Source organism: Dermacentor albipictus, chromosome 7 (assembly GCF_038994185.2).
Source record: "Dermacentor albipictus isolate Rhodes 1998 colony chromosome 7, USDA_Dalb.pri_finalv2, whole genome shotgun sequence".
Taxonomy (NCBI): Eukaryota; Metazoa; Arthropoda; class Arachnida; order Ixodida; family Ixodidae; genus Dermacentor; species Dermacentor albipictus.
Genome location: NC_091827.1, coordinates 11,517,049 through 11,539,086, shown reverse-complemented (window position 1 = coordinate 11,539,086; position 22,038 = coordinate 11,517,049). Strand labels below are relative to the sequence as shown.

The window sequence follows — 22,038 nt, the reverse complement described above, 5'->3', positions numbered from 1 at the left end:
TTTTCTTTGGCGAGCCTGGTATTCTATCTACTACACGAGGGCCACGTATTTTTGAAGACAGGTTCTTCTTTAGTAAATTCGGGTTCAGTTGAAGTTCGTGAAACCTAGCCATCTGGCCGCCACATTCTGACTTTCCCCAAAATAAGCCGATCTGATACCTTCTAGTCAACCTAAGAAAACCAATAATGCGTCAAAATGAAGCTTGGGACAAAAACAAAAGATCTTCCAAGTTTCAGTAGAGCTACGCTTTGAACCGTAATAAGGCGCATTTAGCGCAGAAATGCCGAAATTAAACCCAGATGTGCTCCTTGAAAATGCGCGCACCGAAAACCGATATCGGAAGTGTGGCCTTGGTCAGCGAAAGATAAACCGAGCCACATGGTACATTAATGTGCCCAAGAAGGCTTTTTATCGCGTTGACATCAACCACTGCTGAGTTGCCTTTTTTATGCGTAATAATTATCGTGTGGACTGTAACTTGGTATGCTAGGAAAACGAGCAACATTGTAGACATCGAATTACACCATGGCAATTCTTATACAATATCAATTCCTTATACATTCCTAGTCGTTCGGTCTAGCTTATTGTACACTTTCGTACTCACACCTGCAATGTCGGGGTGTCATGAGAAGCAATTTGTACAAATAAAAAGATAAAACAAATACGTATGTCGTATATGGAGAGAGAAACACAGAGGCAGAAAAATTAACCAGACGCCCGTCCGGTTTGCTACCCTGCACTGAAGGAAGGGGTATGGGGATGAAGAGAGAGAGAGACAGAGAGGAGATACACAGAGCCCAGTTTCGCGCACATTAGAAGGTTCGCACCGAGTCTACACATGGTTGCCAACACCTGTCGACTTGACGCGTACATCACATCGACGCGTCGATGACACATCGACGCGTACGGCCATGGTCCAAGGATCTTCATTTCCGAAAATGGCCTAGAGTTCAGCTTGTTCAATGCTGAGTGGAGAGCTTCACGCTCGACGTCGTAGTGGTGACATATACATAAGATGTGTTGAATCGTTTCTATGGTTCTACAGGAGTCGCACGTGGGCGCATGTCCCATTCAAATGCGGAACGAGTAGGCCTTTGTAAATGTCACCCTCAACCAGAGGTGGCACAATACTGTCGCTTCAGAGCAGGAAACGTTTTATGGCACTTGTAGCGTTAAGGATGGATCAAGCCTATGAAGATGACACTTCGAGAGGTTGGGAGAAGATTTGTGTGTTATAGCTGTAGCCAGGGTAGTAGGATACCTACCTGGTTGACCCCTGTGCCTTTCTTTCTGCTTGGTGCATCCCTGTTTCTCAGTCGCACGGAACATGTAAAGAAGAGCGAAATTCTCTTTCCTATTTCAGGCCACGGTGCCTCTGCTGGATTAGCGTCGAGTACCTGGGGTAGCTCAGGTGAGTAGTGGTCTGCCCGCTTATGGCGAGACACGCTGTCATCCCAGTTAAATAAATATTGCTATAACCAATGTGCACTTAAAGTTATGCTTGAGTATCAGTTGAACCTTGTTTTGAACTGTGGGACATGTACGTCTTATTTTCTAACCTGTGCGAGATCGCTTCTCAGTGCCAAAGGGGGCCACATATGTCGTTTTTTTTCTAGTGCTGCTTTCGAACTAACGACGGTTTCAACACTTGATGCGAGAATAGTTTGGTGAGTGGGTGAAGACAAGCATGCAGGAACTAGAAAATTAGTTTTCACTGTTGGAACGCTTCCTGCATTTGGTCCAATTTCCGCGCGAGAAGAAAGTGCTGAAGTTTACTTACGAGTTACTCCTCTTTCCTGCATTTAGATGCACATCTTTAGGTCGTAATAATCATCATGTACCCGTCTTTGTATATTTAGGCGGTAACTTGCACCGAGAGCTCACCCTAATCAACGCGTGTGTGGAAACATGCACAGCGAAAGAAAGGCGCTGCTACCATTGGTGTTCAACGCATAGGGGAGAAGGGCGCACCTAATTTTGTTGCATTCGCCGCTCAATATGATAACTTACGAAAGTCGGTTGTGTAGCTTAAACTCTGGTTCTGCGTGACGAATACGATGTATCTATGCTTTCCAAAGTAAAGAGACATCGTATATATTACGGCGAAATTTTTCTACCTTCAGAACATTTCCCTCTCACCTCCATCTCGGTATTTTTCCCAGCATTTTTCATTGCTCAGACCTTACACGTACACAACCATAATCGAGTTTTGTAACCTAGCGTTTCCCAGTGGCCATGATCAGGCAAACTTCTAATTATATTGTTCAGCGACAAAGTATTTAGTTAATTCACTTACTACTACAACTTCTAGAAGTCCATTGAGTTCTGGCATTACCATTAAGGTGCATGCCTGAATGCACACTATCGAATGTGCCTTCTTCATTTCAGGCTACGGTGGCTCTTCTGGAGCTGGATTGGGTAGCTCAGGAGGCTCAAGTAAGTACCGCTTTCTCCACTCAAGGCAACGACCATTGTCACTACAAATAAATAAATACCGCTAAAGCATTTTGCACTCATTGCAGAGGTTTTTATGAACTTGAATACAACCGTTTTCTATAATTAAAGAAACAATGGTATTTATTTTGCGGTGGACAGTTTCGTGCGGTATCGACTAGAATGAACATGCACCCTAGAAGTCTTATCATAGAAAGGAAACTTAACTCAAGAGGTCTTTCAGAATCGGGATGACGACGTGCTAGAACACGAAGGATGATGATGGCTATTGTTAAAACGATTAACGTAGCTATTGGCGTCCAATTTCAATCGGACTGGCAAGAAATAATCAGCTAGCCAGTATGAGCTGTGTACGTGTGTCAATGGTGCAATTGGGGATTCTCTTTATCTCGTAAATCTACTAAAGCGTTTGACAATCCCGTTCACTTCTTTTCTGTGCTTTGCTTTTTCTCTCGAATGCTTTTTCTCTGGCTGATCTCCACCACTCACCATGTAATGCTCTCACCAACTTTGAACACCAGCATTTCTCTAAGCCAGATTACAGTAATAATCAATCAATCAATCAATCATATATTTACCGTGCCCAGGAACAAGCTTGAAGTCTGAGTGCTGGCGCACGCGTATATAAAAAGATGGCCGCGGAAAATCGGCATGAAACAAGGAATAAATATAACAATCTTGAAAGGAAGAGTGCAGACAAGAGGCAAGGTGAATAAAAAATGAAAAAAAGGGAGAAGCGCAGTTGAACAATCTGTGAAGCTATGACACAATGGCTCAAGGCTCGTAAAAGAACACTAACAGCAATTTCTGAAAAATATTCGTATTATGAAAGTAAGCGCTATAAAGACTGTATTAAGGGGATGGTTGAGTGTTGGTGATGGCAGGCAATAGCTTGGAAAAGTGTATGTTCTCTAGTGAATCGGACACACCGTTTCGTTAGTATGCAGTGCAGTGTTTCCTTGCTTCCCTCGCTTTCCACAAAGCTTGTGGAGCACCCCCACCACTAATAAATTGATGTTGTTTAGTAGATAAGGCATTCTGAATCTCAAAAGAACTACACAAAACAAAATAAACATTTGCGAGAGTTACCTGATCCTTCTGAAGATAATAAATTGAAATAAAAATATCGTATCTCATTTTCTGTTCAACAATAAAAGCACTTACATCTGTAAGAATAGGCTACATACCTTCACGTGATCAAAGGAAGATTAAAATAAGGAGTCACGGAGAAATTTAACACACGTAGGTTAATTAATTGTAGCAGCATCACAGCGAGGATGTTGAGGCAATTGTCGACCATTTCCTGCTTATATTTGAACAAAGCAATGTTCATAACTCTAATCAAGCAAACGGCACGCGACAACCAAGCACTCGACAAGGAAGAGACAGGCCGGAGTTCCTCTGAAGATTCTGCTTACACTTTCATTTGGCGGTCATTTAATAGATGTAACGACCACTCAGACACACGCATTGGAAATATGCATGGCCAAGAAGTTAGAGTTAAGAGCTGAACGAATAAAGCAGTTCATAGCAAAGAGAGCTATATTTCCTCTTTTACTTCCTTGCCGGGTAATGAAGTAGCCTTCGTGTCCACTAATTAGAGACAAATGTGTAATGTTGTCTGGTATATTTGTAACGGATAGCACTAAGGCTGCATAAGTTACAGCAGTCGTAATTAAAGAAACTCATTTACCTCGATGTGCTCTTAAGCTATTTATATTCCCATACAGCATGGTAACATCATCAATACAGTTAGAAGCTGGAATGCCCCTCGATGAAAAAGTCCATGATTTGAATAGCGTAGGATTTCATCATGCCCAGCATACCGATTCCGATATGTTGCCCAGAAAACCAGCACGTCAGATCACACTGGAAAGTCATGTGAACTGCCGCGTCACCTTCATTTTACGACGAAGTACATCGCCATCTCTAACACAAACAAGCTTAACCCCATTATCTTTTGCTTGTGCACGAGCTATACAGAAAACCTCCCGGTTTCCCCACGTTAACTTTTAAGAACAAAATGTTTACCTTACTAACGCAACATGTTCTAACACAAGCTTTGTGGTCTTGATGGCATAACAAATAACACATGAGAAAGAAAATATTCATGGTTACACAGCCATTTATAAGGAACCACCGCCGAAGCAAACCTGGTGATTGCTGAAACTTTCTTACCTGGCACGAGAAGGCAGTGCACAGCAGCTAACTGATTCGCCATAAAAGTTCGATTCTGAACCTAGAAGGAAAGTGAGTCATCATTTCAGCAAGATTCTCTTCTGGGGTAACCGGAATACCATTCATTAAGGAATTGAATAGGCAGGCATTGCACCGAGTCATTCAAATCAGCATGCAGTTTCTGAAATGAGGAACATTGCAAGGACATGTTGTAATAAAGGGTTTACTGCGCTGTAAACAGAAGGTCAACAGAACTAGGTGTGGACAGGACAGACTTGCAACTGAATTTTCACGCTGAACTGAATATCACGCCCGTATTACGAGATGACCTTCCACCAACTAGCCCAACTTGCCGCTCCAATTGCAAAAATACCTGAGCCTCAAGCGCAGAAACCTGTACGACAATGTCGCCTCAGACGCGCCGCGAGCAGCAGCCTGTTTCAGCAAGCTGCAATATTTATCTGACAAAAATTGAACTGACTGTTCAATTTTATGAATAGCAGACTTTAGGTTTTATAGGTCGCTTATCAGTGCTAAAAAGTCGTCCGTATTGGTATTTACTTGAGAAATTGAGCAACCTTTTCCTACCAAACTGGGCATACAGCATGGCCCCGCTATCACGAGAACGCGTCCCCTCCACCTCGGGTGAGGGCCAAGATCCTTGCCAAACCGCTTCCTTAGAATACACTCGCAGGGATGCACGAAGCCAGTCGTGGGGCTCGCACAGACTCTCTGCCCGATTGCTACAATGGCCTCCCGGTCGTGCTTTACGCGGACGCGGCTCGTTATCCTTTCTCTTTTAGCTACTCTTACTTCGTAGTCTGCGCGGTGATCGGCTCGGTGCAAATCTCTGCCTCAGCAATCATCTCGAGGCCCAAATCGGAAGCTGCGGAAGAAGCAGCCACAGCTCTCGCCATAGTAAATCCGGACATCCGTGTAGTGGTCAACGGCTTTAAGCAGGCCATCGCTAGCTTCCTTCGCGGCAGAGTGACTTCACCAACCCTGCATCTCCTTGCTAAATAATTACCAACATTAACCACATCTTATTAACGCGACAGGCTATCTTACATTAGGAAAAACGGTCGAGGGCAGGTGATAGGGGCAAGACTGTAGGAAGGTCATTCCAATCTGAGGTTGCACTTGGAAAGAAGGCGGCGGAAATATAACAGTGTGGGTGCTTAGCCACGTGACCTGAAGGATATGGCCGATGTGATGCGATATGGGCGCTCGTTGGGTTTATAAAGCTCGCACGCTCACTGACACTGTAAGACAACTTACGTAACAGGGCTGAAGACTCAATCTGGCGACGATGTGAAAGCGTGGATAGGGCTGATTCTGTTGTTAATGAGAATACACTGGTATGGTACTAATAAGACGAATGAATAAGCCGGGCTGCGTGATTAGGTACTCCTGCAAGTATTTATAATGTATATTTCATACAGGTTTGAAATGGCAGCCGCATATTCGAGCTTTGGTATGGCAAGGGGTTTATAAGACAGCAACTTTAAGGAATGAGGAGCATGCCCTAAGCTACGTTATAGTAAACCTTGTATTTTGTTCGCAGATCCTACTATGTTAGTGACATGCGTAAACCAGGTTAAATCATGTGACAAAATGACTTCCAAGAACTTAATTGATTTGACTGCTTCCACGTTGATGTTACTGATTGCGTAAGGGAAAGATTGGCGACCACGACAGTGCGAAAAAGATATTGATTTACATTTAGTTGGGGTAAGTAAAGGTAAGTCGTTTATGTACATTAGAAGCAACAGGGGTCCCTGTTCTCTCCCCTGGTTGACACCGGACGTAACCGGAAGAGGTTAGAAATGCTCTCACTAACAAGGACAGATTGGGAGGGATTGATGACCAATCCTTCAATCCAGTTAAGAGCACTGAAGTTAATATTTAGGTAATAAAATCAATTATGTCCTACTCGTGAATCTCAGCACATATACGCAAAAACTCTTTAAAAACAATTATTTTTCAGGCTTCGGTGGATCTACTACTGGAGCTTTGGGATCTTCGAGTGGCTTGAGTGAGTGCATCCGTCGCTTTTGCAAAAATTATCGCCGTGTTGACTGAACACTATTTTAAGGTATGCGCTCTTCCAATAATAATGGAAATTAAAGTTCCTACTCCTATATTAACTTCAACATAGATAAGTTGGAAAACCAAGCAGGTTGATCTGACAGGTAGACACAGCACTTGCCAGCTTCCACACGACCAGTCCTGATCAGCACGTCCTGCTATGAATTTCAATCATTATGTTTGAGGTGGCATATCTCGTTCTTGTGGTGTGGTGAAAGCTCTGAATCGCGCAACCACAATAGTTGGGAAATTTGCACACACGTTTTCCCGAAAAGGAGGGCAACAGGTTGAGAAAATATAGCATAACAAGTAATATCAGACAGGGATATCAAAGCAACGTTTTGTCTGAAACTGAAAAGTTTATGAATACAAATATCTAGGTGTCACAATAACTAACAACTTATGCTGGAAATCCCATGTTTCCCATATATGCCAGTCGGCTTTTCGTAAACTTTGTTTCTGAGACATAAATTGAAACAGGCTCCCCCTAACGCTCGATTAACAGCTTAATTTACACTCATCCGTCCCAAACTTGAATATGCATGCATTCTGTGGGACCCTTTCACCAAAAATAACACTGATGTCTTGGAAATGATACAGCACAAAGTGGTAAGATACATTTTTTTCCAAATACCGCTCAACTGGCTCCCCAAGAACCTTAATGCTAACAAGCAACATTAAAACATTGCAATTGCGAAGGAAAATTCACAGACTGAAATTCCTTTTTTTTCTGAAGAACAACCATTTCACTATTAGCCCAGACCCTTGTATAAAACCACTTGTAGCACGCCGTAAAAAGCATCGACATGCTGAATCTTAACGCCTTGTCTCACCAGGACTAACCTTATTAAGTATTACTTCTTTTCCCGAACCATATCAGACAAACAATTTGCCTATATCCCATCTGTTAAGCAACGATGCTTTTGAACAATTAGGTCGTTAAATTTGTTTTATTCTTCTTGTGCGTTCTTTTTAGATATTATAGCATATAAATGTAACAATATATTATATACGCCTTTAATACTGCTCAGAATACGCATTGTTGCTCTTTCTGGTAACTTTTATTAGCTTATTTCGCACTGTGTTTTACATCTTGTTGAACTGTATTATTGTTCAATATTATTGTAAGTTTGCCTTTGTATCTATCGACACTTCATTTTTGTATGCTACATACGCCATTCCTGCTTGGGCCCTTGCTGGGGCCTGCAGCACGTTATAAATAAATAAAAATAAAATAAACATTCACATTCATCCTTCTTTCATTCCGTTAAATAACATAGTACATTCCTCATAGGAAACACAGATTGAGTCTTGAAGGAGGCTTTCAAAAATCAAGCTTTCTTTCTTTCGCTCGCCTGCTGCTGCTGCTTTTCCGGTATCTCGCAGGATATATGTTTGGAGATACACAAAAACGTTATACCCCAGCATTGGAGGTTCCAGAAAACCGACCTAAATTAGAATGTTCAACGGCAAAGCTCTATCAGTGAACAAACGTCTCTTCTGCACACCAATACAATCAATATCGCAATAAAACCCAAACATGTAATCTCGGCTCGTACGTATCTCTATAAGACAGAGATCTTTATGAAATAGCTCATGATACTCAAATCCTTCTTTCTTTTTCAAAATATTTCATTTTTTCGTTCAGGCTACACCATTCTAGGGCCACTGGGTATGGAGACTGTATATGCGCCCATACTTGGTCAATCACCACGAATATGTGCTGTATGTGCAATGTACAGAAGGCCTTAATCTATTTACAACATGTGCCGCCACTTATCTACATGTGCATACACCTCTCCTCAACATTATTCCTTCGGTATACATCAAATATCACCATCGTGCTCGGGAAATCATTGCATTGAATTTTTTCTGCAGGCATCAGCCGGAATTTGCCTTTGCACTTTGGAATGACTTGTCAACTGTGTAATGCACGAACAGAAATGTTAAATGGTCCAGAGTAGTGAAGTGTGCCATGCGGAAGCTTAAACATCGCACAAACTTACACATTGCATAGGACAGAAATTGAGAGAACAACACACATAAGATTCCATTATATAGCATTTAAATAACCACTTCAAGAAATATATACGGCACATTCATTCCAACTTTTGCATTTCATCTGCTGTATATTGTTTTGATTTATGAAGTCTAACGTCCGAAACCAGTGGTACTCTGTAAGTCTAAGCTGCTTTAGTGTTTCTTTTTCGCTACCCTTTCAAAACAAGTTTCGGCTGAACTGCGTGCAAAAGAGAAGGCTTTGTTTTTTTTCTCTCTACTGTTTTAGGTCATGGCTCTGGTGCCCTTAGTGGCTTGGCTATAGGACTTCCGTTTACGACTGGTGGTTCAGGTGAGTGGTGTGGCCGCTTCTCCGCCAAACAAAATTTGTCCTCCATATAAAATTCAGCGATACTACTTCCAAATTCGATAGCGACTTGTTGGGCAGCAAACGAAAGCTAGGACAATAATGTAACCGTCAAACTTCCGTTCCACTCATTTGTAACCGCACCCGACGCTGTCTGAAAAAATAAACGGACAGGTTTTTACGGCTAAATCAGCACGAGTACAGCACTTGCTAGCTGAGTATGTTTCCTGAGAAAGGAGCCAGCCGCTCGTAGCGGATAGTATGAAGTCGAAAACTGACTTTGTTGCATGCATTTTCGAGTTGTTTTACCCGTCCTGCGCCTTAGAGGAGCGAAGTGCAACTGACGATGGTACGGGTACGGAACGGCCATCGTAAATTAACTGTAAGCACACAGACACACACATACATGATATATATATATATATATATATATATATATATATATATATATATATATATATATATATATATATATATATGTAACGCAAGAAGCCAACAAAGAAAGGCACCAAGGACAACACACGGGAAATCACTTGCACTTACTAATTGAAAAAAAGGAATTATAATTTAATACGGAACTGCAAGCGGATGAAAAAAACAATTTCAAAAAACAAACGATCCCGCGCCTTCGCATTACGCGTACGATGCCCTACCAATTGAGATACCGCAGCACTGTCCTCTCAAACACTTTCTGGGGTACTTATGCGTTACTACTAGAACTAACCATGGGACTGTTAGCCAGCGTCACCACTCGCAAACCTTGGCGGCGGATGTGGAACATCCTTTCTTTCGCAGGCGTCACGAGCACGTAATCTTTTAGGGTGAAGGCAACAGGTCAACAAACCAACACGTACTACCTGGAAGCATCAATGTTGCCGGATCCGACACCCTCGTTTTGTAATAAAGGGCAACTTAGCTTCATTCAATTGGCCATTAGTGCTTTAACATTCACAACTCATAAGAAATGCTTTTGTGGCTTCGGACTTTATTGCAAAAGCATGATATGCCCCACTACGCGAAAATGAGTCGGCGTCGCCGGTAGCCAAAGATGGTACAAAGAGTGGCCGACGCTGCAAAAAATAAAAACACGTGAAATATTCGCCAATTCACGCCAAATTTCTCAGGAAGGTTCCTCTTATCCAATTAAATTAATGCCTTTGAAAAGAAAATGTGGCACATTTCGGTTTGAGTGGCAATCACGTGCGGACCTCCGGGCTGGGACACCAGCATGCTTCCCCGACGGCATGGGGGCTCCACGGTTTTGCCTGACTAAATGTGTGGCCTAGTGCGTGTGCGATTGGGCACGTGACGGCGTAGCCAATGGTGAAGAGGTGGCGTCACGACATAAGTTTATAAAATAAGCGCGTTCACGACTTTCGTGGTCTTCCAAAGGCCTAATGCTTCCGCATTCCATCAGGTAAACAGTCTTAAGTGTCTCTGCCGAATTCTAACGCGATAGCGTTAAGGGGCCTTGTGTCGCGCAAAATTGGGCCAGTATATCTAAAGATATACTGGACTCTAAAGTCCAGTATATCTTTAGATATATGTATTTAGCACGCCTTACTACATGACATGTCGCATATGCGGGTAATACTGCCACACCTTTTTATCACTAAAGCTGTTCATACCTTGTCTTGCATTCTTCATAAAATTATTGCTCGGAATTTCCAGAGTGATATTGAGAATGACAGCCCACAAACAATTGTCATGAAACAAAACACCGACAGTGGGCATGCCTTTTCTGTTAAATCTTCCCAGACGGAAATACTAAAAGCGCGAAACAATAACAGAAGCCAGAAAATTATGTAATTTTCTTGTTACGGCTGTGCACAACCTCCGGGATAGGCCCACGCAAGAGGTCGCATTTGTACCAGAAAGCTCGCCTTCGTGCATAGCGTTGGCTGCCAGCGTTTGCCGGTAAACATATTGGTTACACAAGCAGTAGTTGCCGGGAAGCGTGAGAAGCAGTTAGGAATATTTGAATGATATCGCGTTCCACTCTTAAAGGCGAAGCTTAAGCGTCTTTCAAATTTGTTTGCATTCAGTGTAGGGTAGCAGGATGCCTACCTGGTTGACCCCTGTGCCTTTCTTTTTGCTGGGTGTATCCCTGTTTCTCAGTCGCACGGAACATGTAAAGAAGAGCGAAATTCTCTTTCCTATTTCAGGCCACGGTTCCTCTGCTGGAGTAGGGTCGAGTACCTGGGGCAGCTCAGGTGAGTAGTGGTCTCTCCGCTTATGGTGAAACACACTGCCAGCCCAGTTAAATAAATATCGCCATAACATTTGCGCATCGAAATATATGCTTCAAATTCGCTTTAACCTTGTTTAGGGCTGTGGGACATACACGTCTTAGTTTGTAATGTACACGAGAACACTTTACAGCGGCAAAGAGAGGAAATATATATTTATTTCGTTGGTGCTGCCTTCTATCTAAAGGTAGTTTCAGCAGATTATGGGAGAGTAGTTTGGTGAGTGGGTGACGAGAAGCGTGCGAGAGCTAGAAAAAGTGTTTTCACTGTTGGAACGCTTCCTGCATTTGGTCCACATTTGCTCGCGAGCAGAAAGTGATGAAGTTCACCGATAAGGTACTCCCCTTTCCTGCATTTAGATGCACACCTTTAGGTCGTAATAAGCATCATGTTTCTGTCTTCTTATCTTTAGGCGGCAACTTGTACCGAGAGCTCGCCCTAATCAAAGCGTGCGCGGGAACATCAACGGCAAAAAGAGGCGTTGACGCCATTGGGGTTCAACGCATAGGGGAGAAGGGCGCACCTACTTTTGGGGTATTCGACGCTCAAAATGCAAACTTACGAAAGTCGGTTGTGTAGCTTGAACGCTGGGTTCTGTTTGACGAATACGATGTTTCTATGCTTTCCAAAGCAAAGAGACATCGTATGTCTTACGGCGAAATTACTTACACTTACTTACAATTAAGCAAGAAATCAGCGACACATATAATATTAAAAGTGCATCCGTCGCGCAGAAAATTTATGTAGCAAGACTCCAGAGGACTGGAGTCTCGGGAAAGCGTAGGTTGGAGGGAATCAAAGGGCGGGTTTTAAAGCAATAAACTTCATTACATTTCATGTGCTAGCGATCATCATTCGTGCCCAGTGGCCAAACAGAGGAACAAACGCGCCGTGAAGGGCGTTAACAATGATACCAAAGAAGTATATCTTTAAAAAAAAGGGGGTGAGGGAGCTCATGTTAGTATTGCAAAAAACAGAGGCCACGTAAATTAAAAAATCACTTTTTTTTGAGAAAATATCGCCAATGCCCTACATTTTTGTCCACTGTTTTCTTCCGATTTCTTGTGCTGAAAGGAGTGGATCCGCCCATACGGCGATGGCACTGTTGCAAAGGTAGTACAGCTACACAATACGGCCGTCCACATGAGAACTCAAGGACCTGGTAGCGACACCAGGGGGTGCCGTCGGTGCGCTAGTTTTGTTTTGAACAGTGTGCCACCTTGCTTTATAACAGACTCGGAAAACGTTTCCGAATATTCTTTAGCTATTATTACAATTGTTGCTGTTCTCAAACGAACATTTTTCAACTGAGAAACACTGCAAGAAATTAAAGTACAGTTAAATGCATTTACCCTTTCTCTTGCCTCGTTAATACATGTAATAAGATTTGCTGGCGTCGTTGGTCTTTAAACTACTCGCCCTCAGTCACCGCGATCACTGTTATACTTTATATCACTTTTTATACTTTATATCAAGTTGTTATACTTTATATTGTATCACAAAGTTGCAAAGGAGCATCATTTGCAGCTCCGTGCTATTGTCGAGTGCATGACATGAGTGACGTGAATATGACGTCAGTTCACGTGAATGTTTCAGCTTTGCCGTCAGCCGAGGATATCGAGATCACGGTATAATAAGGAGGGTGAGGCGCACGCAGTCACCCAAGTCACGGGCATCTAATAAGGGCGTAACATTTAAGCTGTTCAGCACTTCCGTTTTCCGTTTCTGTTTGATACTCGTTAGAATTCCTTCCACTGTAATAATTAGGGGCGTTTAAATTTCGCTGGTCTAGAAATGCTTAGGGGCACTTCGAATGATAGCTTTGAATTCTTCCACGGCGATCATTCGACTGTTTGTTCACTGTGGAAGTCATTGAGTTTAATTTGCTTAATTACTTATCCAATTTCTACCTCGAATTATTTTCACATTTATGCCTCTGTGGCATAAGCAATACAAGGAAAATCCTTTAATTACCTCATTTGCTGTAACTTTCAGAAATTGTCAGTGCATTTCTTGCAACATCCTGTAGTTTTTTATTTCCTTTCTTTTTTATGTTGTGTTTATTTATACACGTCGTGGAATACGCTTTAAAAGCAGGGACCATAGCCAGTACTCATGCGTCAAGCGCTATCAGCACGACCTACAATTTACTCATCTACTGGCATTTCTAGTACGTCAGTTTATACTTCTCAAATAATCATCATCAGCCTGGTTACGCCCACTGCAGGGAAAATGCCTCTGCAATACTTCTCCAACAATCCCGGTCATGTACTAATTGTGGCCATGTCGTCCCTGCAAACTTCTTAATCTCATCCGCCCACCTAACTTTCTGCCGCCCCCTCTTCCCATGCCTATTTCTTTTTCTTGATTTCAACTAAGATGTCACTAACGCGCGTTTGTTCCCTCACCATACGATATAGTTATTTCTCAAATACATATATTAATGTGCAATTTTAGGATTGTTCAGTTTCTTCCGAAGGTACTAGTACATAAAAGTGCAGTTATATCTGAGCAACATCTTCATGAGATCCACTTTTTTTTAACTGCATCAGGTTATGGCTCCGGTGGATTCGGCGGTGCTGGCGGAAATGGAGGATCAGTGTCCGGCACCTGGACTGGTTCAGGTGAGTGCGGATGCCGCCCTTCTAAACAAGCGTATATTGCCAGTGTGTCCGAATGAGTATTGCTCCATAACATAGAGGTCTAGGTGCAAATGAAGGTTCGTATACAGAGTGGCTGAATTCGCAACTAACAGTAATAAAACAAGCAAAGCTGTTAATTTTTTTACCTTGTTTGTCACACTAGGCACGCTAGGTTGTCCCTGTCCCGCAATGCACGCCGGTTTCTCTCAAGAGTTGTCGCCATTGTTCATGCTTTGATCATCATCATCATCATCATCATCATCATCATCATCATCAACAACAACAACAACAACAACAACAACAACAACAACAGCAACAACGTATTTTAAGTCCACTGCAGGACGAAGGCCTCCTCCAATCTTCAATTTCTCCTGTGCTGCGCCAACCGATTCCAATTTGCGCCAGCGAATCTTTATTTCATCACCCTACATATAGCCTATTTGCCGTCCTCGACTGCATTTCCCTTCTGTCATGTAATTTCATGAGTGACAACCAATCTTATTACAGTTACTTAAGATCTCAGTATTCTTCTCGCTAAAACAGTTTTCATGTTCCCGTTGAGTACACCAAATTTATATAATTAAGATGCGTTCTTCATGCTATGTGGGGTAACATTCTATTCTTTTCTTTTGAAGGCTATGGCACCGGGGGCTCTTACGGCACTAGCACATCAGGGTTGGGTGGTGCAGGTGAGTGGATCTATAGCAGCCCTCTGACGATGCGAACAATGATTACATGATTCATGTAATGCAGCTCTGAAATCTATATTTTATAATTGGACAGGTGGACATGACAACAGAAGCCGTAAGTTCAGTCTGATCGAAGCAGGCATGAAGCTCTGATCAGCCCTTTGCATGTGCACTGCATAGTGAAGGCCTCATCCAGTGATCCCCGCTCATCCCTCTCGTGAAACAGTTGACTCTATCCTATACATGCGAATTTCCTAATGACATGACAGCAGCAAATCCTTTGTCATGCTATACCATATATCGATTGATTAAGAGCTTGTTTGGCTACATTATATTTACCCTATTCATTACATCACCTACCCAACGCTTCGTATTAGTGTCAACTAGAGTATCAGCAGAGCCCGTGTATTTTCTAACAAAAGTAAATGATTCTTCTCAAACTCTTTCATGTTTCTAGAAGTTTCAGACAATTACGCTGGAACTGCTGAAGCGCACTCATCGCTTTTTTTTTCTCATAAATATTGGTGAGCTGCTGTTCATGACTAGTGGGCTGCTTGTTGCCTCAGTTGTGCGCGAAACGAGACAGATAGGCAACCATCGGCATTTGTAGCTTGAAGTGCATTCCGTCCATTTCGCTCAGACAGACATGTAAGTGTGCCACTGTGTGCTATCCCCAGTTGCACGGCAGTAACACTGTTGTTTGTGCGCAAAAAGCTCGTGCCAGCATTGGAAGGCAGAACGCTGCACTGGCTACACTGCAGAGCAAATTGCTCTGAGCACGAGGGTGCGTCCACCCGCTTTTGGCGTTTTTGCAGCTAAACACGCGGCGCATCTCAAGCGTGTATAGACTGAGACGCTTCGATACTCGACTAACAGTCTGCACATGCCTTGGCAACACTGTGACAGCACAGTGACGCCATCTCCCCGCATCGAGTGCCCATATAATTGCTATCACAATAAAATCGGTCCAGCGATGGTACATGTATCAGTTTGTAGCCGTATCCCAATCAGAGAGGTGGGGGTGGGGGGGAGGAGAGGCGGGTACATTTGAGGAGGTAGTCTGCAATAATAAACACACATATGATATTTCCCGTTGTCAAACGTGTTATTAGAACGGGAATGTGGCGGGTTGCTTCAGGTTTAACGTTCTATAGCAATGCACAGGCTTAAGGGCACGCCACGTTCGAGATTTCCATCAGTCCCCGTCTCAACGCAGCCACTGAGGCCGCCGGAAATTAAACCGGCTACCGCATGCTTTACAGCATGATGCTATAGCATCTGCCCCGTCTCAATGGGTGCTAATCATGTCGTTATGTCGCAAGTACAAAAAGAAATGAAGACCTCGCGCTGTTCCAAGCATGCCAATATTCCTTTAGCAGTTCACGCGACACTCAACTCTACCCCAATAAAGCGGTTAAGAAAAACGTTCAAAGTACACAGCAATAAAGTTAAGCGAAGTTAACGAGCGGCGCTCTACTCCGGTGCAGGGACCAAAATGAAAGTGATCTGCGACAGGGAAGAGTGCGCGGTGTGCTGATAGCTTCGCGTGCGCTGTGCTGTCGCCGATGAGGTCGCGTTAAAGCCAGTGGCAGAACGAAGGTCAATTCTCTCGTTGCGGTTGCCATGTTTCCTGACTCCAGTGTTTTGACAGCGAGTGTGTGCGGTCATCGAGAGGTATGTGTTCAAGTTTGCTGGTGCACACGTGATGTCATGGTTGTTAGTTTAGTTAGTAAGTGAACGTTGGGAAGTTCATACGGTCGATGAAACGACTATGCTCACTTCGTATAGCTGTCTGCTATTTTCCTATCCCGACCGATGTTTGCGTTTTGGGCGAGACTGCAGACTTTATTTTTTCCTCTACGAGCTAATGCTTTTCGCAACTGAACTAGCGCGGAACGCAACCATATTGCGGTGGGTAGTATGCGGAACCGAACCTTCCACTTTAAATGACCTACTTTTAAAACGCAATATTTCAAGCTACACCATCCTTTTCTTTTCTGGTTGTAGGTTCCCGATACGGTTCCATCAGCGGCAACTCGAGCACCATGGGTAGTGGAATACTCACGGGCATGAGTGGCACTTCGAGTACCACACACTTCGAGCAGACACTTCCATATTAGCCGTGTTGCCGTTGTAGTCTAGTAGAACGTCATTAGTTCGGCAAGAATAGCTCTTAAAGGTTGTTTGTCTCATTTAACTTAAATGCTAATACCGAACAACCGTGACGACATCGGAGGCAAGCTGAAAAGTCTGGCCTTTGCCTTGAGGCTTCATTTCAAGTAGAGCTGATGAAGCCAGACAGCGTTACAAGAGAGCCAGACCAGCAATTACCAGCGAATGAAGTCAACTCGAAAGGAACATTCGAGCTGCTGAAGCTGGAATACCGAGAAATCTCGCACATTGTTCACACTTTGGTACAACTGGAAGACGCGCGCTGCTTAAAGGCCTCCCTCCACGCTCAACAAAAGGCCCAGGTCCTTCTCTGCCATTGTTCCACAACGAGAACTAAGAAACATGATTGTTGTGTCTGAATACGCGTTCATCTTGCCATCATGGGAAGGACATGAAAACTTAAAAAAAAGCTTGTATCTGGAAAAAAAAAGAAAGTTGGCATTCAAATATGAGTTTCAACATTGTGATATCTAGGAGCATTATGATATATTGCGGGATAAATTTATAGAAGAATAGGAATGGATTGGATCGCATACGGCAAACATTATACTCACTGCAAGATCACTATTATCATTGAAAAGGAAGGTATACAATCAGCGCATTTTTCCAGTGCCGACACATGGGGCAGAGACTTGGAGACTGACAAAGAAGGTCTAGAACAAGATAAGGACCACGCAAAGAGCAATGGAACGCAGAATGCTAGGCATAACTTTAAGAAACAGAAAGAGAGTGGTTTAGATCAGAGAACAAATGGGTATAGACGATATTGTAATTGACATAAAGAGGAAAAAAATGTCACTGGGCATGTCACGTAGTGCGCAGATTAGATAGTCGTTGGCCGATTAGGGTGACAGAATGGGTACGAAGAAGACGGAAGCGCAGTCTAGGTGGTGCGAGGAAATTAGAAGACTTGCGGCAGCTAGTTAGAATCGATTGGCGTAGGACAGGGACAACTGCACATCGCATGGAGAGACCTTCGTCCTGCAGTGGACATGAAATAGGCTGACGATGATGATGGTACTATATCAGCATCATGCTTTAAATATTAGGTCTAAATACGAGTGTGTGAACGTCATACCTTTTTCGCATATTTCCTCAGCCAGAGAATATGATGGTTAATGCTCTGGCGCAGTGGGCGTCATGTTCAACCTTCACAGCCACTTCCATTTTACTACAAGCACTATCGCAAGTTTTCCCGATTATTTCGCCCCGTCCGGTACCTACGTAAACCCTTGTGCGTTCTTTGGAATCAAAGCGGCAAGCCAAAGGCTCCGATATTTAGGCGCCGATCGACTCTTCCCAAATAACTGAATGAGCATGCACTCGAAGAATCTATGCCATATGTGACGCTAAAAATTTCTTTCTTTGTCTCTTTTTTGGGGTTCCAGGCTACGGTGGAGCAGCCTTGGAATCTACGAGTACCTCCGGTGAGTACCGCTGCCACTGCTAAGAAATCAAGGCTGATTTCTAATTCCAAGAAAAAGGCGTATGAAAATTGTGCAAAGGCTAATGCCTGCGCAGATCTAAAGTCGTTCGCGGAAATTTCTTAAGTACCATTCTTTTTACAAATAGGGAACATGAAATAGTTTTTATTGTTGTTGATGATGCACATGCCATAGCCTTTCGCGAAACATCGCCCGTGTCAAACTGAACTGGTCTTTCATTTGATTGCTCAACGCAAGCGCTCTTGCGACAACTGAAAATTCTGTACACCTTTTATAGCTTTCCTTGATTTCCGAAATATTTTTGTCTAATATTTACTAGTTTTGTTCAAATTTTGTTAGCCCATTTTTGGGCTTCTCCTAATTCGATTTTTTTTATTTACTTAGCTCGCTCGGCTTTGGATTTCAACTACACTCCTTAACTGACTTGTATTATGGCGCTAAATGAGCGCAGCACGCAGACAATTTCATATTTAGTTTCCCTTTCAGGCTACGGTGGCTCTTCCACAGGGGCCACAGGTTCTTCCAGCAGCACAGGTAAGAACCGTTACCAACGCTTAGAGAAAAAGAATTAGGTGTTTTCTTTCTACTAACATTGTTAGAGTTAAGGCATTTGTGTTTGTCCTGCAAATTTAGGCCACGTATGCTAAACTAATAGTAACACCAACAACGAAAAATGGTTAATAGTACTGTAAGGTGAAATCCAGGTTCTCTAGAGCTGCACTCTCTCACCTCAGATTTCCTCTGGGAGCTCTGTCACCTGAATCCGCAATTCTGTTGCGTGCTTTTAAGACTAATTTATCCACTTTTCCTGCTTTGTGTACATCCATAATAACCTCTACGTTACGGAAGCAGAGTTGGTCTGCACAATGCGTAAGGTTTGGTTGTCTGTTTCGTCTCCTTAACGCTGGCTGTCTGCTTTTTTAAAGGAACGCCCTTAATCTCAGTGAGGGCGTTCTTCGTTCACAGAATTTGTAACCGACCATTTTTATTTATGACTTGGCGATTTTATAAAAACACACGACTTATGTATAGCCCCTGCAGGGGCCTTTAAGGTAATAAACTGAACTGAAGTGAAGTGAACTGAATAAATATTGCTCTAAGCATAAACGTTTGTATATGCTACTAAATGCCGTATCTTAAGATTAGTCATGACATCTCATTTTTCTGAAACTACCAAAACTAGGGAAACTAGGGAAACTAGGGAATATAAACCTGTCAACGTTTAACGCTAGAACGTTATCTAGTGAGGCGAGTCTAGCAGTGCTATTGGAGGAATTAAAGTGCATTAAATGAGATATAATAGGGCTCAGTGAAGTTAAGAGGCCAAAAGAAGCATATACAGTGCTAAAAAAATGGCTGTGGCTTAGGTAAGGTTAAGCCCAGGATGCGAAGCATACTAGCCTTTATTTTAGTTGTTGAACCACTGTTTAGCCTGGTGAACTGCTGTTGCTTGGCTATATTTGGTTCGGCTAGACGAAGAAACAACTCATGCATTACTTCTTCGCCTTCAAGAGTGGAACGCGACAGCGTTCCCGTCGACCCGCCAAGGGGTGTAAGACAATGGGCTACAGGGCAGCGACTACGCGCCCCGCATTGGACGCGGTGAGCGTCGAGCAAAGCAGCGTTCGGCGCGGCAACGAAATGTGCGCCTGAGCAAGAGACGCACGCCTTAGAAACAGCGCGTTTCTAAGGCAACACCGCATTCACTAGAGGCGCTTTTGTACCGCTTTGAAGCGTTGTACTCGTGGCTCAGTGGTAGCGTCTCCGTCCCACACTCCGGAGACCCTGGTTCGATTCCCACCCAGCCCGTCTTGCAAGAGTTGAGCCAAAGCCACTTCTCCTCTGTCGTGACGTCACGGTGTCACGTGATTTCATGGTCACCGCCGCGCCTGAGGAGCTGGGTTGAGCCCTCGTAATAGGCTTCGCATAAAAGCGGGCACGTCCTGTGCTTCTGGGGTTTAGCGGAGAGACGAGAACTAGGAGTCGGATTCCTGATTAATACCAATATAGCTGGTAACATACAGGAATTCTATAGCATTAACGAGAGGGTGGCAGGTCTTGTTGTGAAACTTAATAAGAGCTACAAAATGAAAGTTGTACTGGTAATCATTACCAGGAACTCGAAAGCTTCTATGAAGACGTGGAATTGGCGATGGGTAGAGTGAAAACAAAATACACTATACTGATGGGCGACTTCAATGCCAAGGTAGGCAAGAAGCAGGCTAGAGACAGGGCAGTGGAGGAATATGGCATAGGCGCTAGGAATAGCAGGGGAGAGTTATTAGTAGAGTTTGCGGAACAGAATAATATGCGGATAATGAATACCTTCTTCCGCAAGCGAAATAGTCGAAAGTGGACGTGGACGAGCCCGAACGGCGAGACTAGAAATGAAATAGACCTCATACTCTGCGCTAACCCTGGCATCATACAAGATGTGGACGTGCTCAGCAAGGTGCGCTGCGAACTCGAATTAGCCTAGACCTGAGGAGGGAACGGAAGAAACTTGTACATAAGAAGCCGATCGATGAGTTAGCGGTAAGAGGGAAAATAGAGGAATTCCAGATCAAGCTACAGAACAGGTATTCGGCCTTAACTCAGGAAGAAAACATTAATGTTGAAGCAATGAACGACAATCTTGTGGGCATCATTATGGAGTGTGCAATTGAAGTCGGTGGTAACTCCGTTAGATGGGATACCAGTAAGCTATCGCAGGAGACGAAAGATCTGATCAAGAAACGCCAATGTATGAAAGCCTCTAACCCTACAGCTAGAAGATTACGTGATTTAATTATTTTAAGTGTCGCTACGGTGGAGCAATTGCCGGCAGCAACTGCAAGGCTAATCCCACCAGTAGCCTACAACAACTCAACTCAACTCAACTCAACTAGAACTGGCAGAACTTTCGAAGTTAATCAACAAGCGTAAATCAGCTGACATAAGGAAGTATAATATGGATAGAATTGAACATGCTCTCAGGAACGGAGGCAGCCTAAAAGCAGGGAAGAAGAAACTAGGAATTGGCAAGAATCAGATGTATGCTTTAAGAGACAAAGCCGGCAATATTATTACTAATATGGATGAGATAGTTCAAGTGGCTGAGAAGTTCTATAGAGATTTATACAGTACCAGTGGCACCCACGATGATAATGGAAGAGAGACTAGTCTAGAGGAATTCGAAATCCCACATGTAACGCTGAAAGAAGTAAAGAAAGCCTTGGGAGCTATGCAAAGGGGGAAGGCAGCTGGGGGGGATCAGGTAACAGCAGATTTGTTGAAGGATGCTGGGCACATTGTTCTAGGGAAACTGGCCACTCTGTATACGCAATGCCTCATGACCTCGAGCGTACCGAAATCTTGGAAGAACGCTAACATAATCATAATCCATAAAAAAGGGGACGCCATAGACTTGAAAAAATATAGACTGATCAGCTTACTGTCAGTTGCCTACAAACTATTTACTAAGGTAATCGCAAATAGAATCAGGAACACCTTCGACTTCTGTCAAGCAAAGGACCAGGCAGGATTCCGTAAAGGCTACTCAACAATAGACCATATTCACACTATCAATCAGGTGATAGACAAATGTGCGGAATGTAACCGACCCTTATATATAGCTTTCATTGATTACAAGAAAGCGTTTGATTCTGTCGAAACCTCAGCAGTCATGGAGGCATTAAGGAATCAGGGTGTAGACGAGCCATATGTAAAAATACTGAAAGATATCTATAGCGACTCCACAGCCGCCGGAGTCCTCCA

At 43.4% G+C, this 22,038-nt stretch overlaps 1 protein-coding gene across 11 annotated transcripts in view; it reads left to right on the top strand.

The window, feature by feature from the left end:
- Positions 1-22,038, top strand: part of LOC135904403 (uncharacterized transmembrane protein DDB_G0289901-like) — a 127,360-nt gene that overhangs the window by 24,686 nt on the left and 80,636 nt on the right. For 9 of the 11 annotated variants that reach the window (XM_065435185.1, XM_065435181.2, XM_065435183.1 and 6 more), the window contains exons 8-16: positions 1,364-1,411; positions 2,389-2,436; positions 6,620-6,667; positions 9,008-9,070; positions 11,251-11,298; positions 13,887-13,958; positions 14,612-14,665; positions 18,226-18,264; positions 18,769-18,816. In XM_065435185.1, coding sequence (XP_065291257.1) covers positions 1,364-1,411; positions 2,389-2,436; positions 6,620-6,667; positions 9,008-9,070; positions 11,251-11,298; positions 13,887-13,958; positions 14,612-14,665; positions 18,226-18,264; positions 18,769-18,816 — 468 coding nt within the window. The remainder of the gene's footprint in view (positions 1-1,363; positions 1,412-2,388; positions 2,437-6,619; positions 6,668-9,007; positions 9,071-11,250; positions 11,299-13,886; positions 13,959-14,611; positions 14,666-18,225; positions 18,265-18,768; positions 18,817-22,038) is intronic. The other 2 variants (XM_065435189.1, XM_065435190.1) reach the window with 2 other exon arrangements.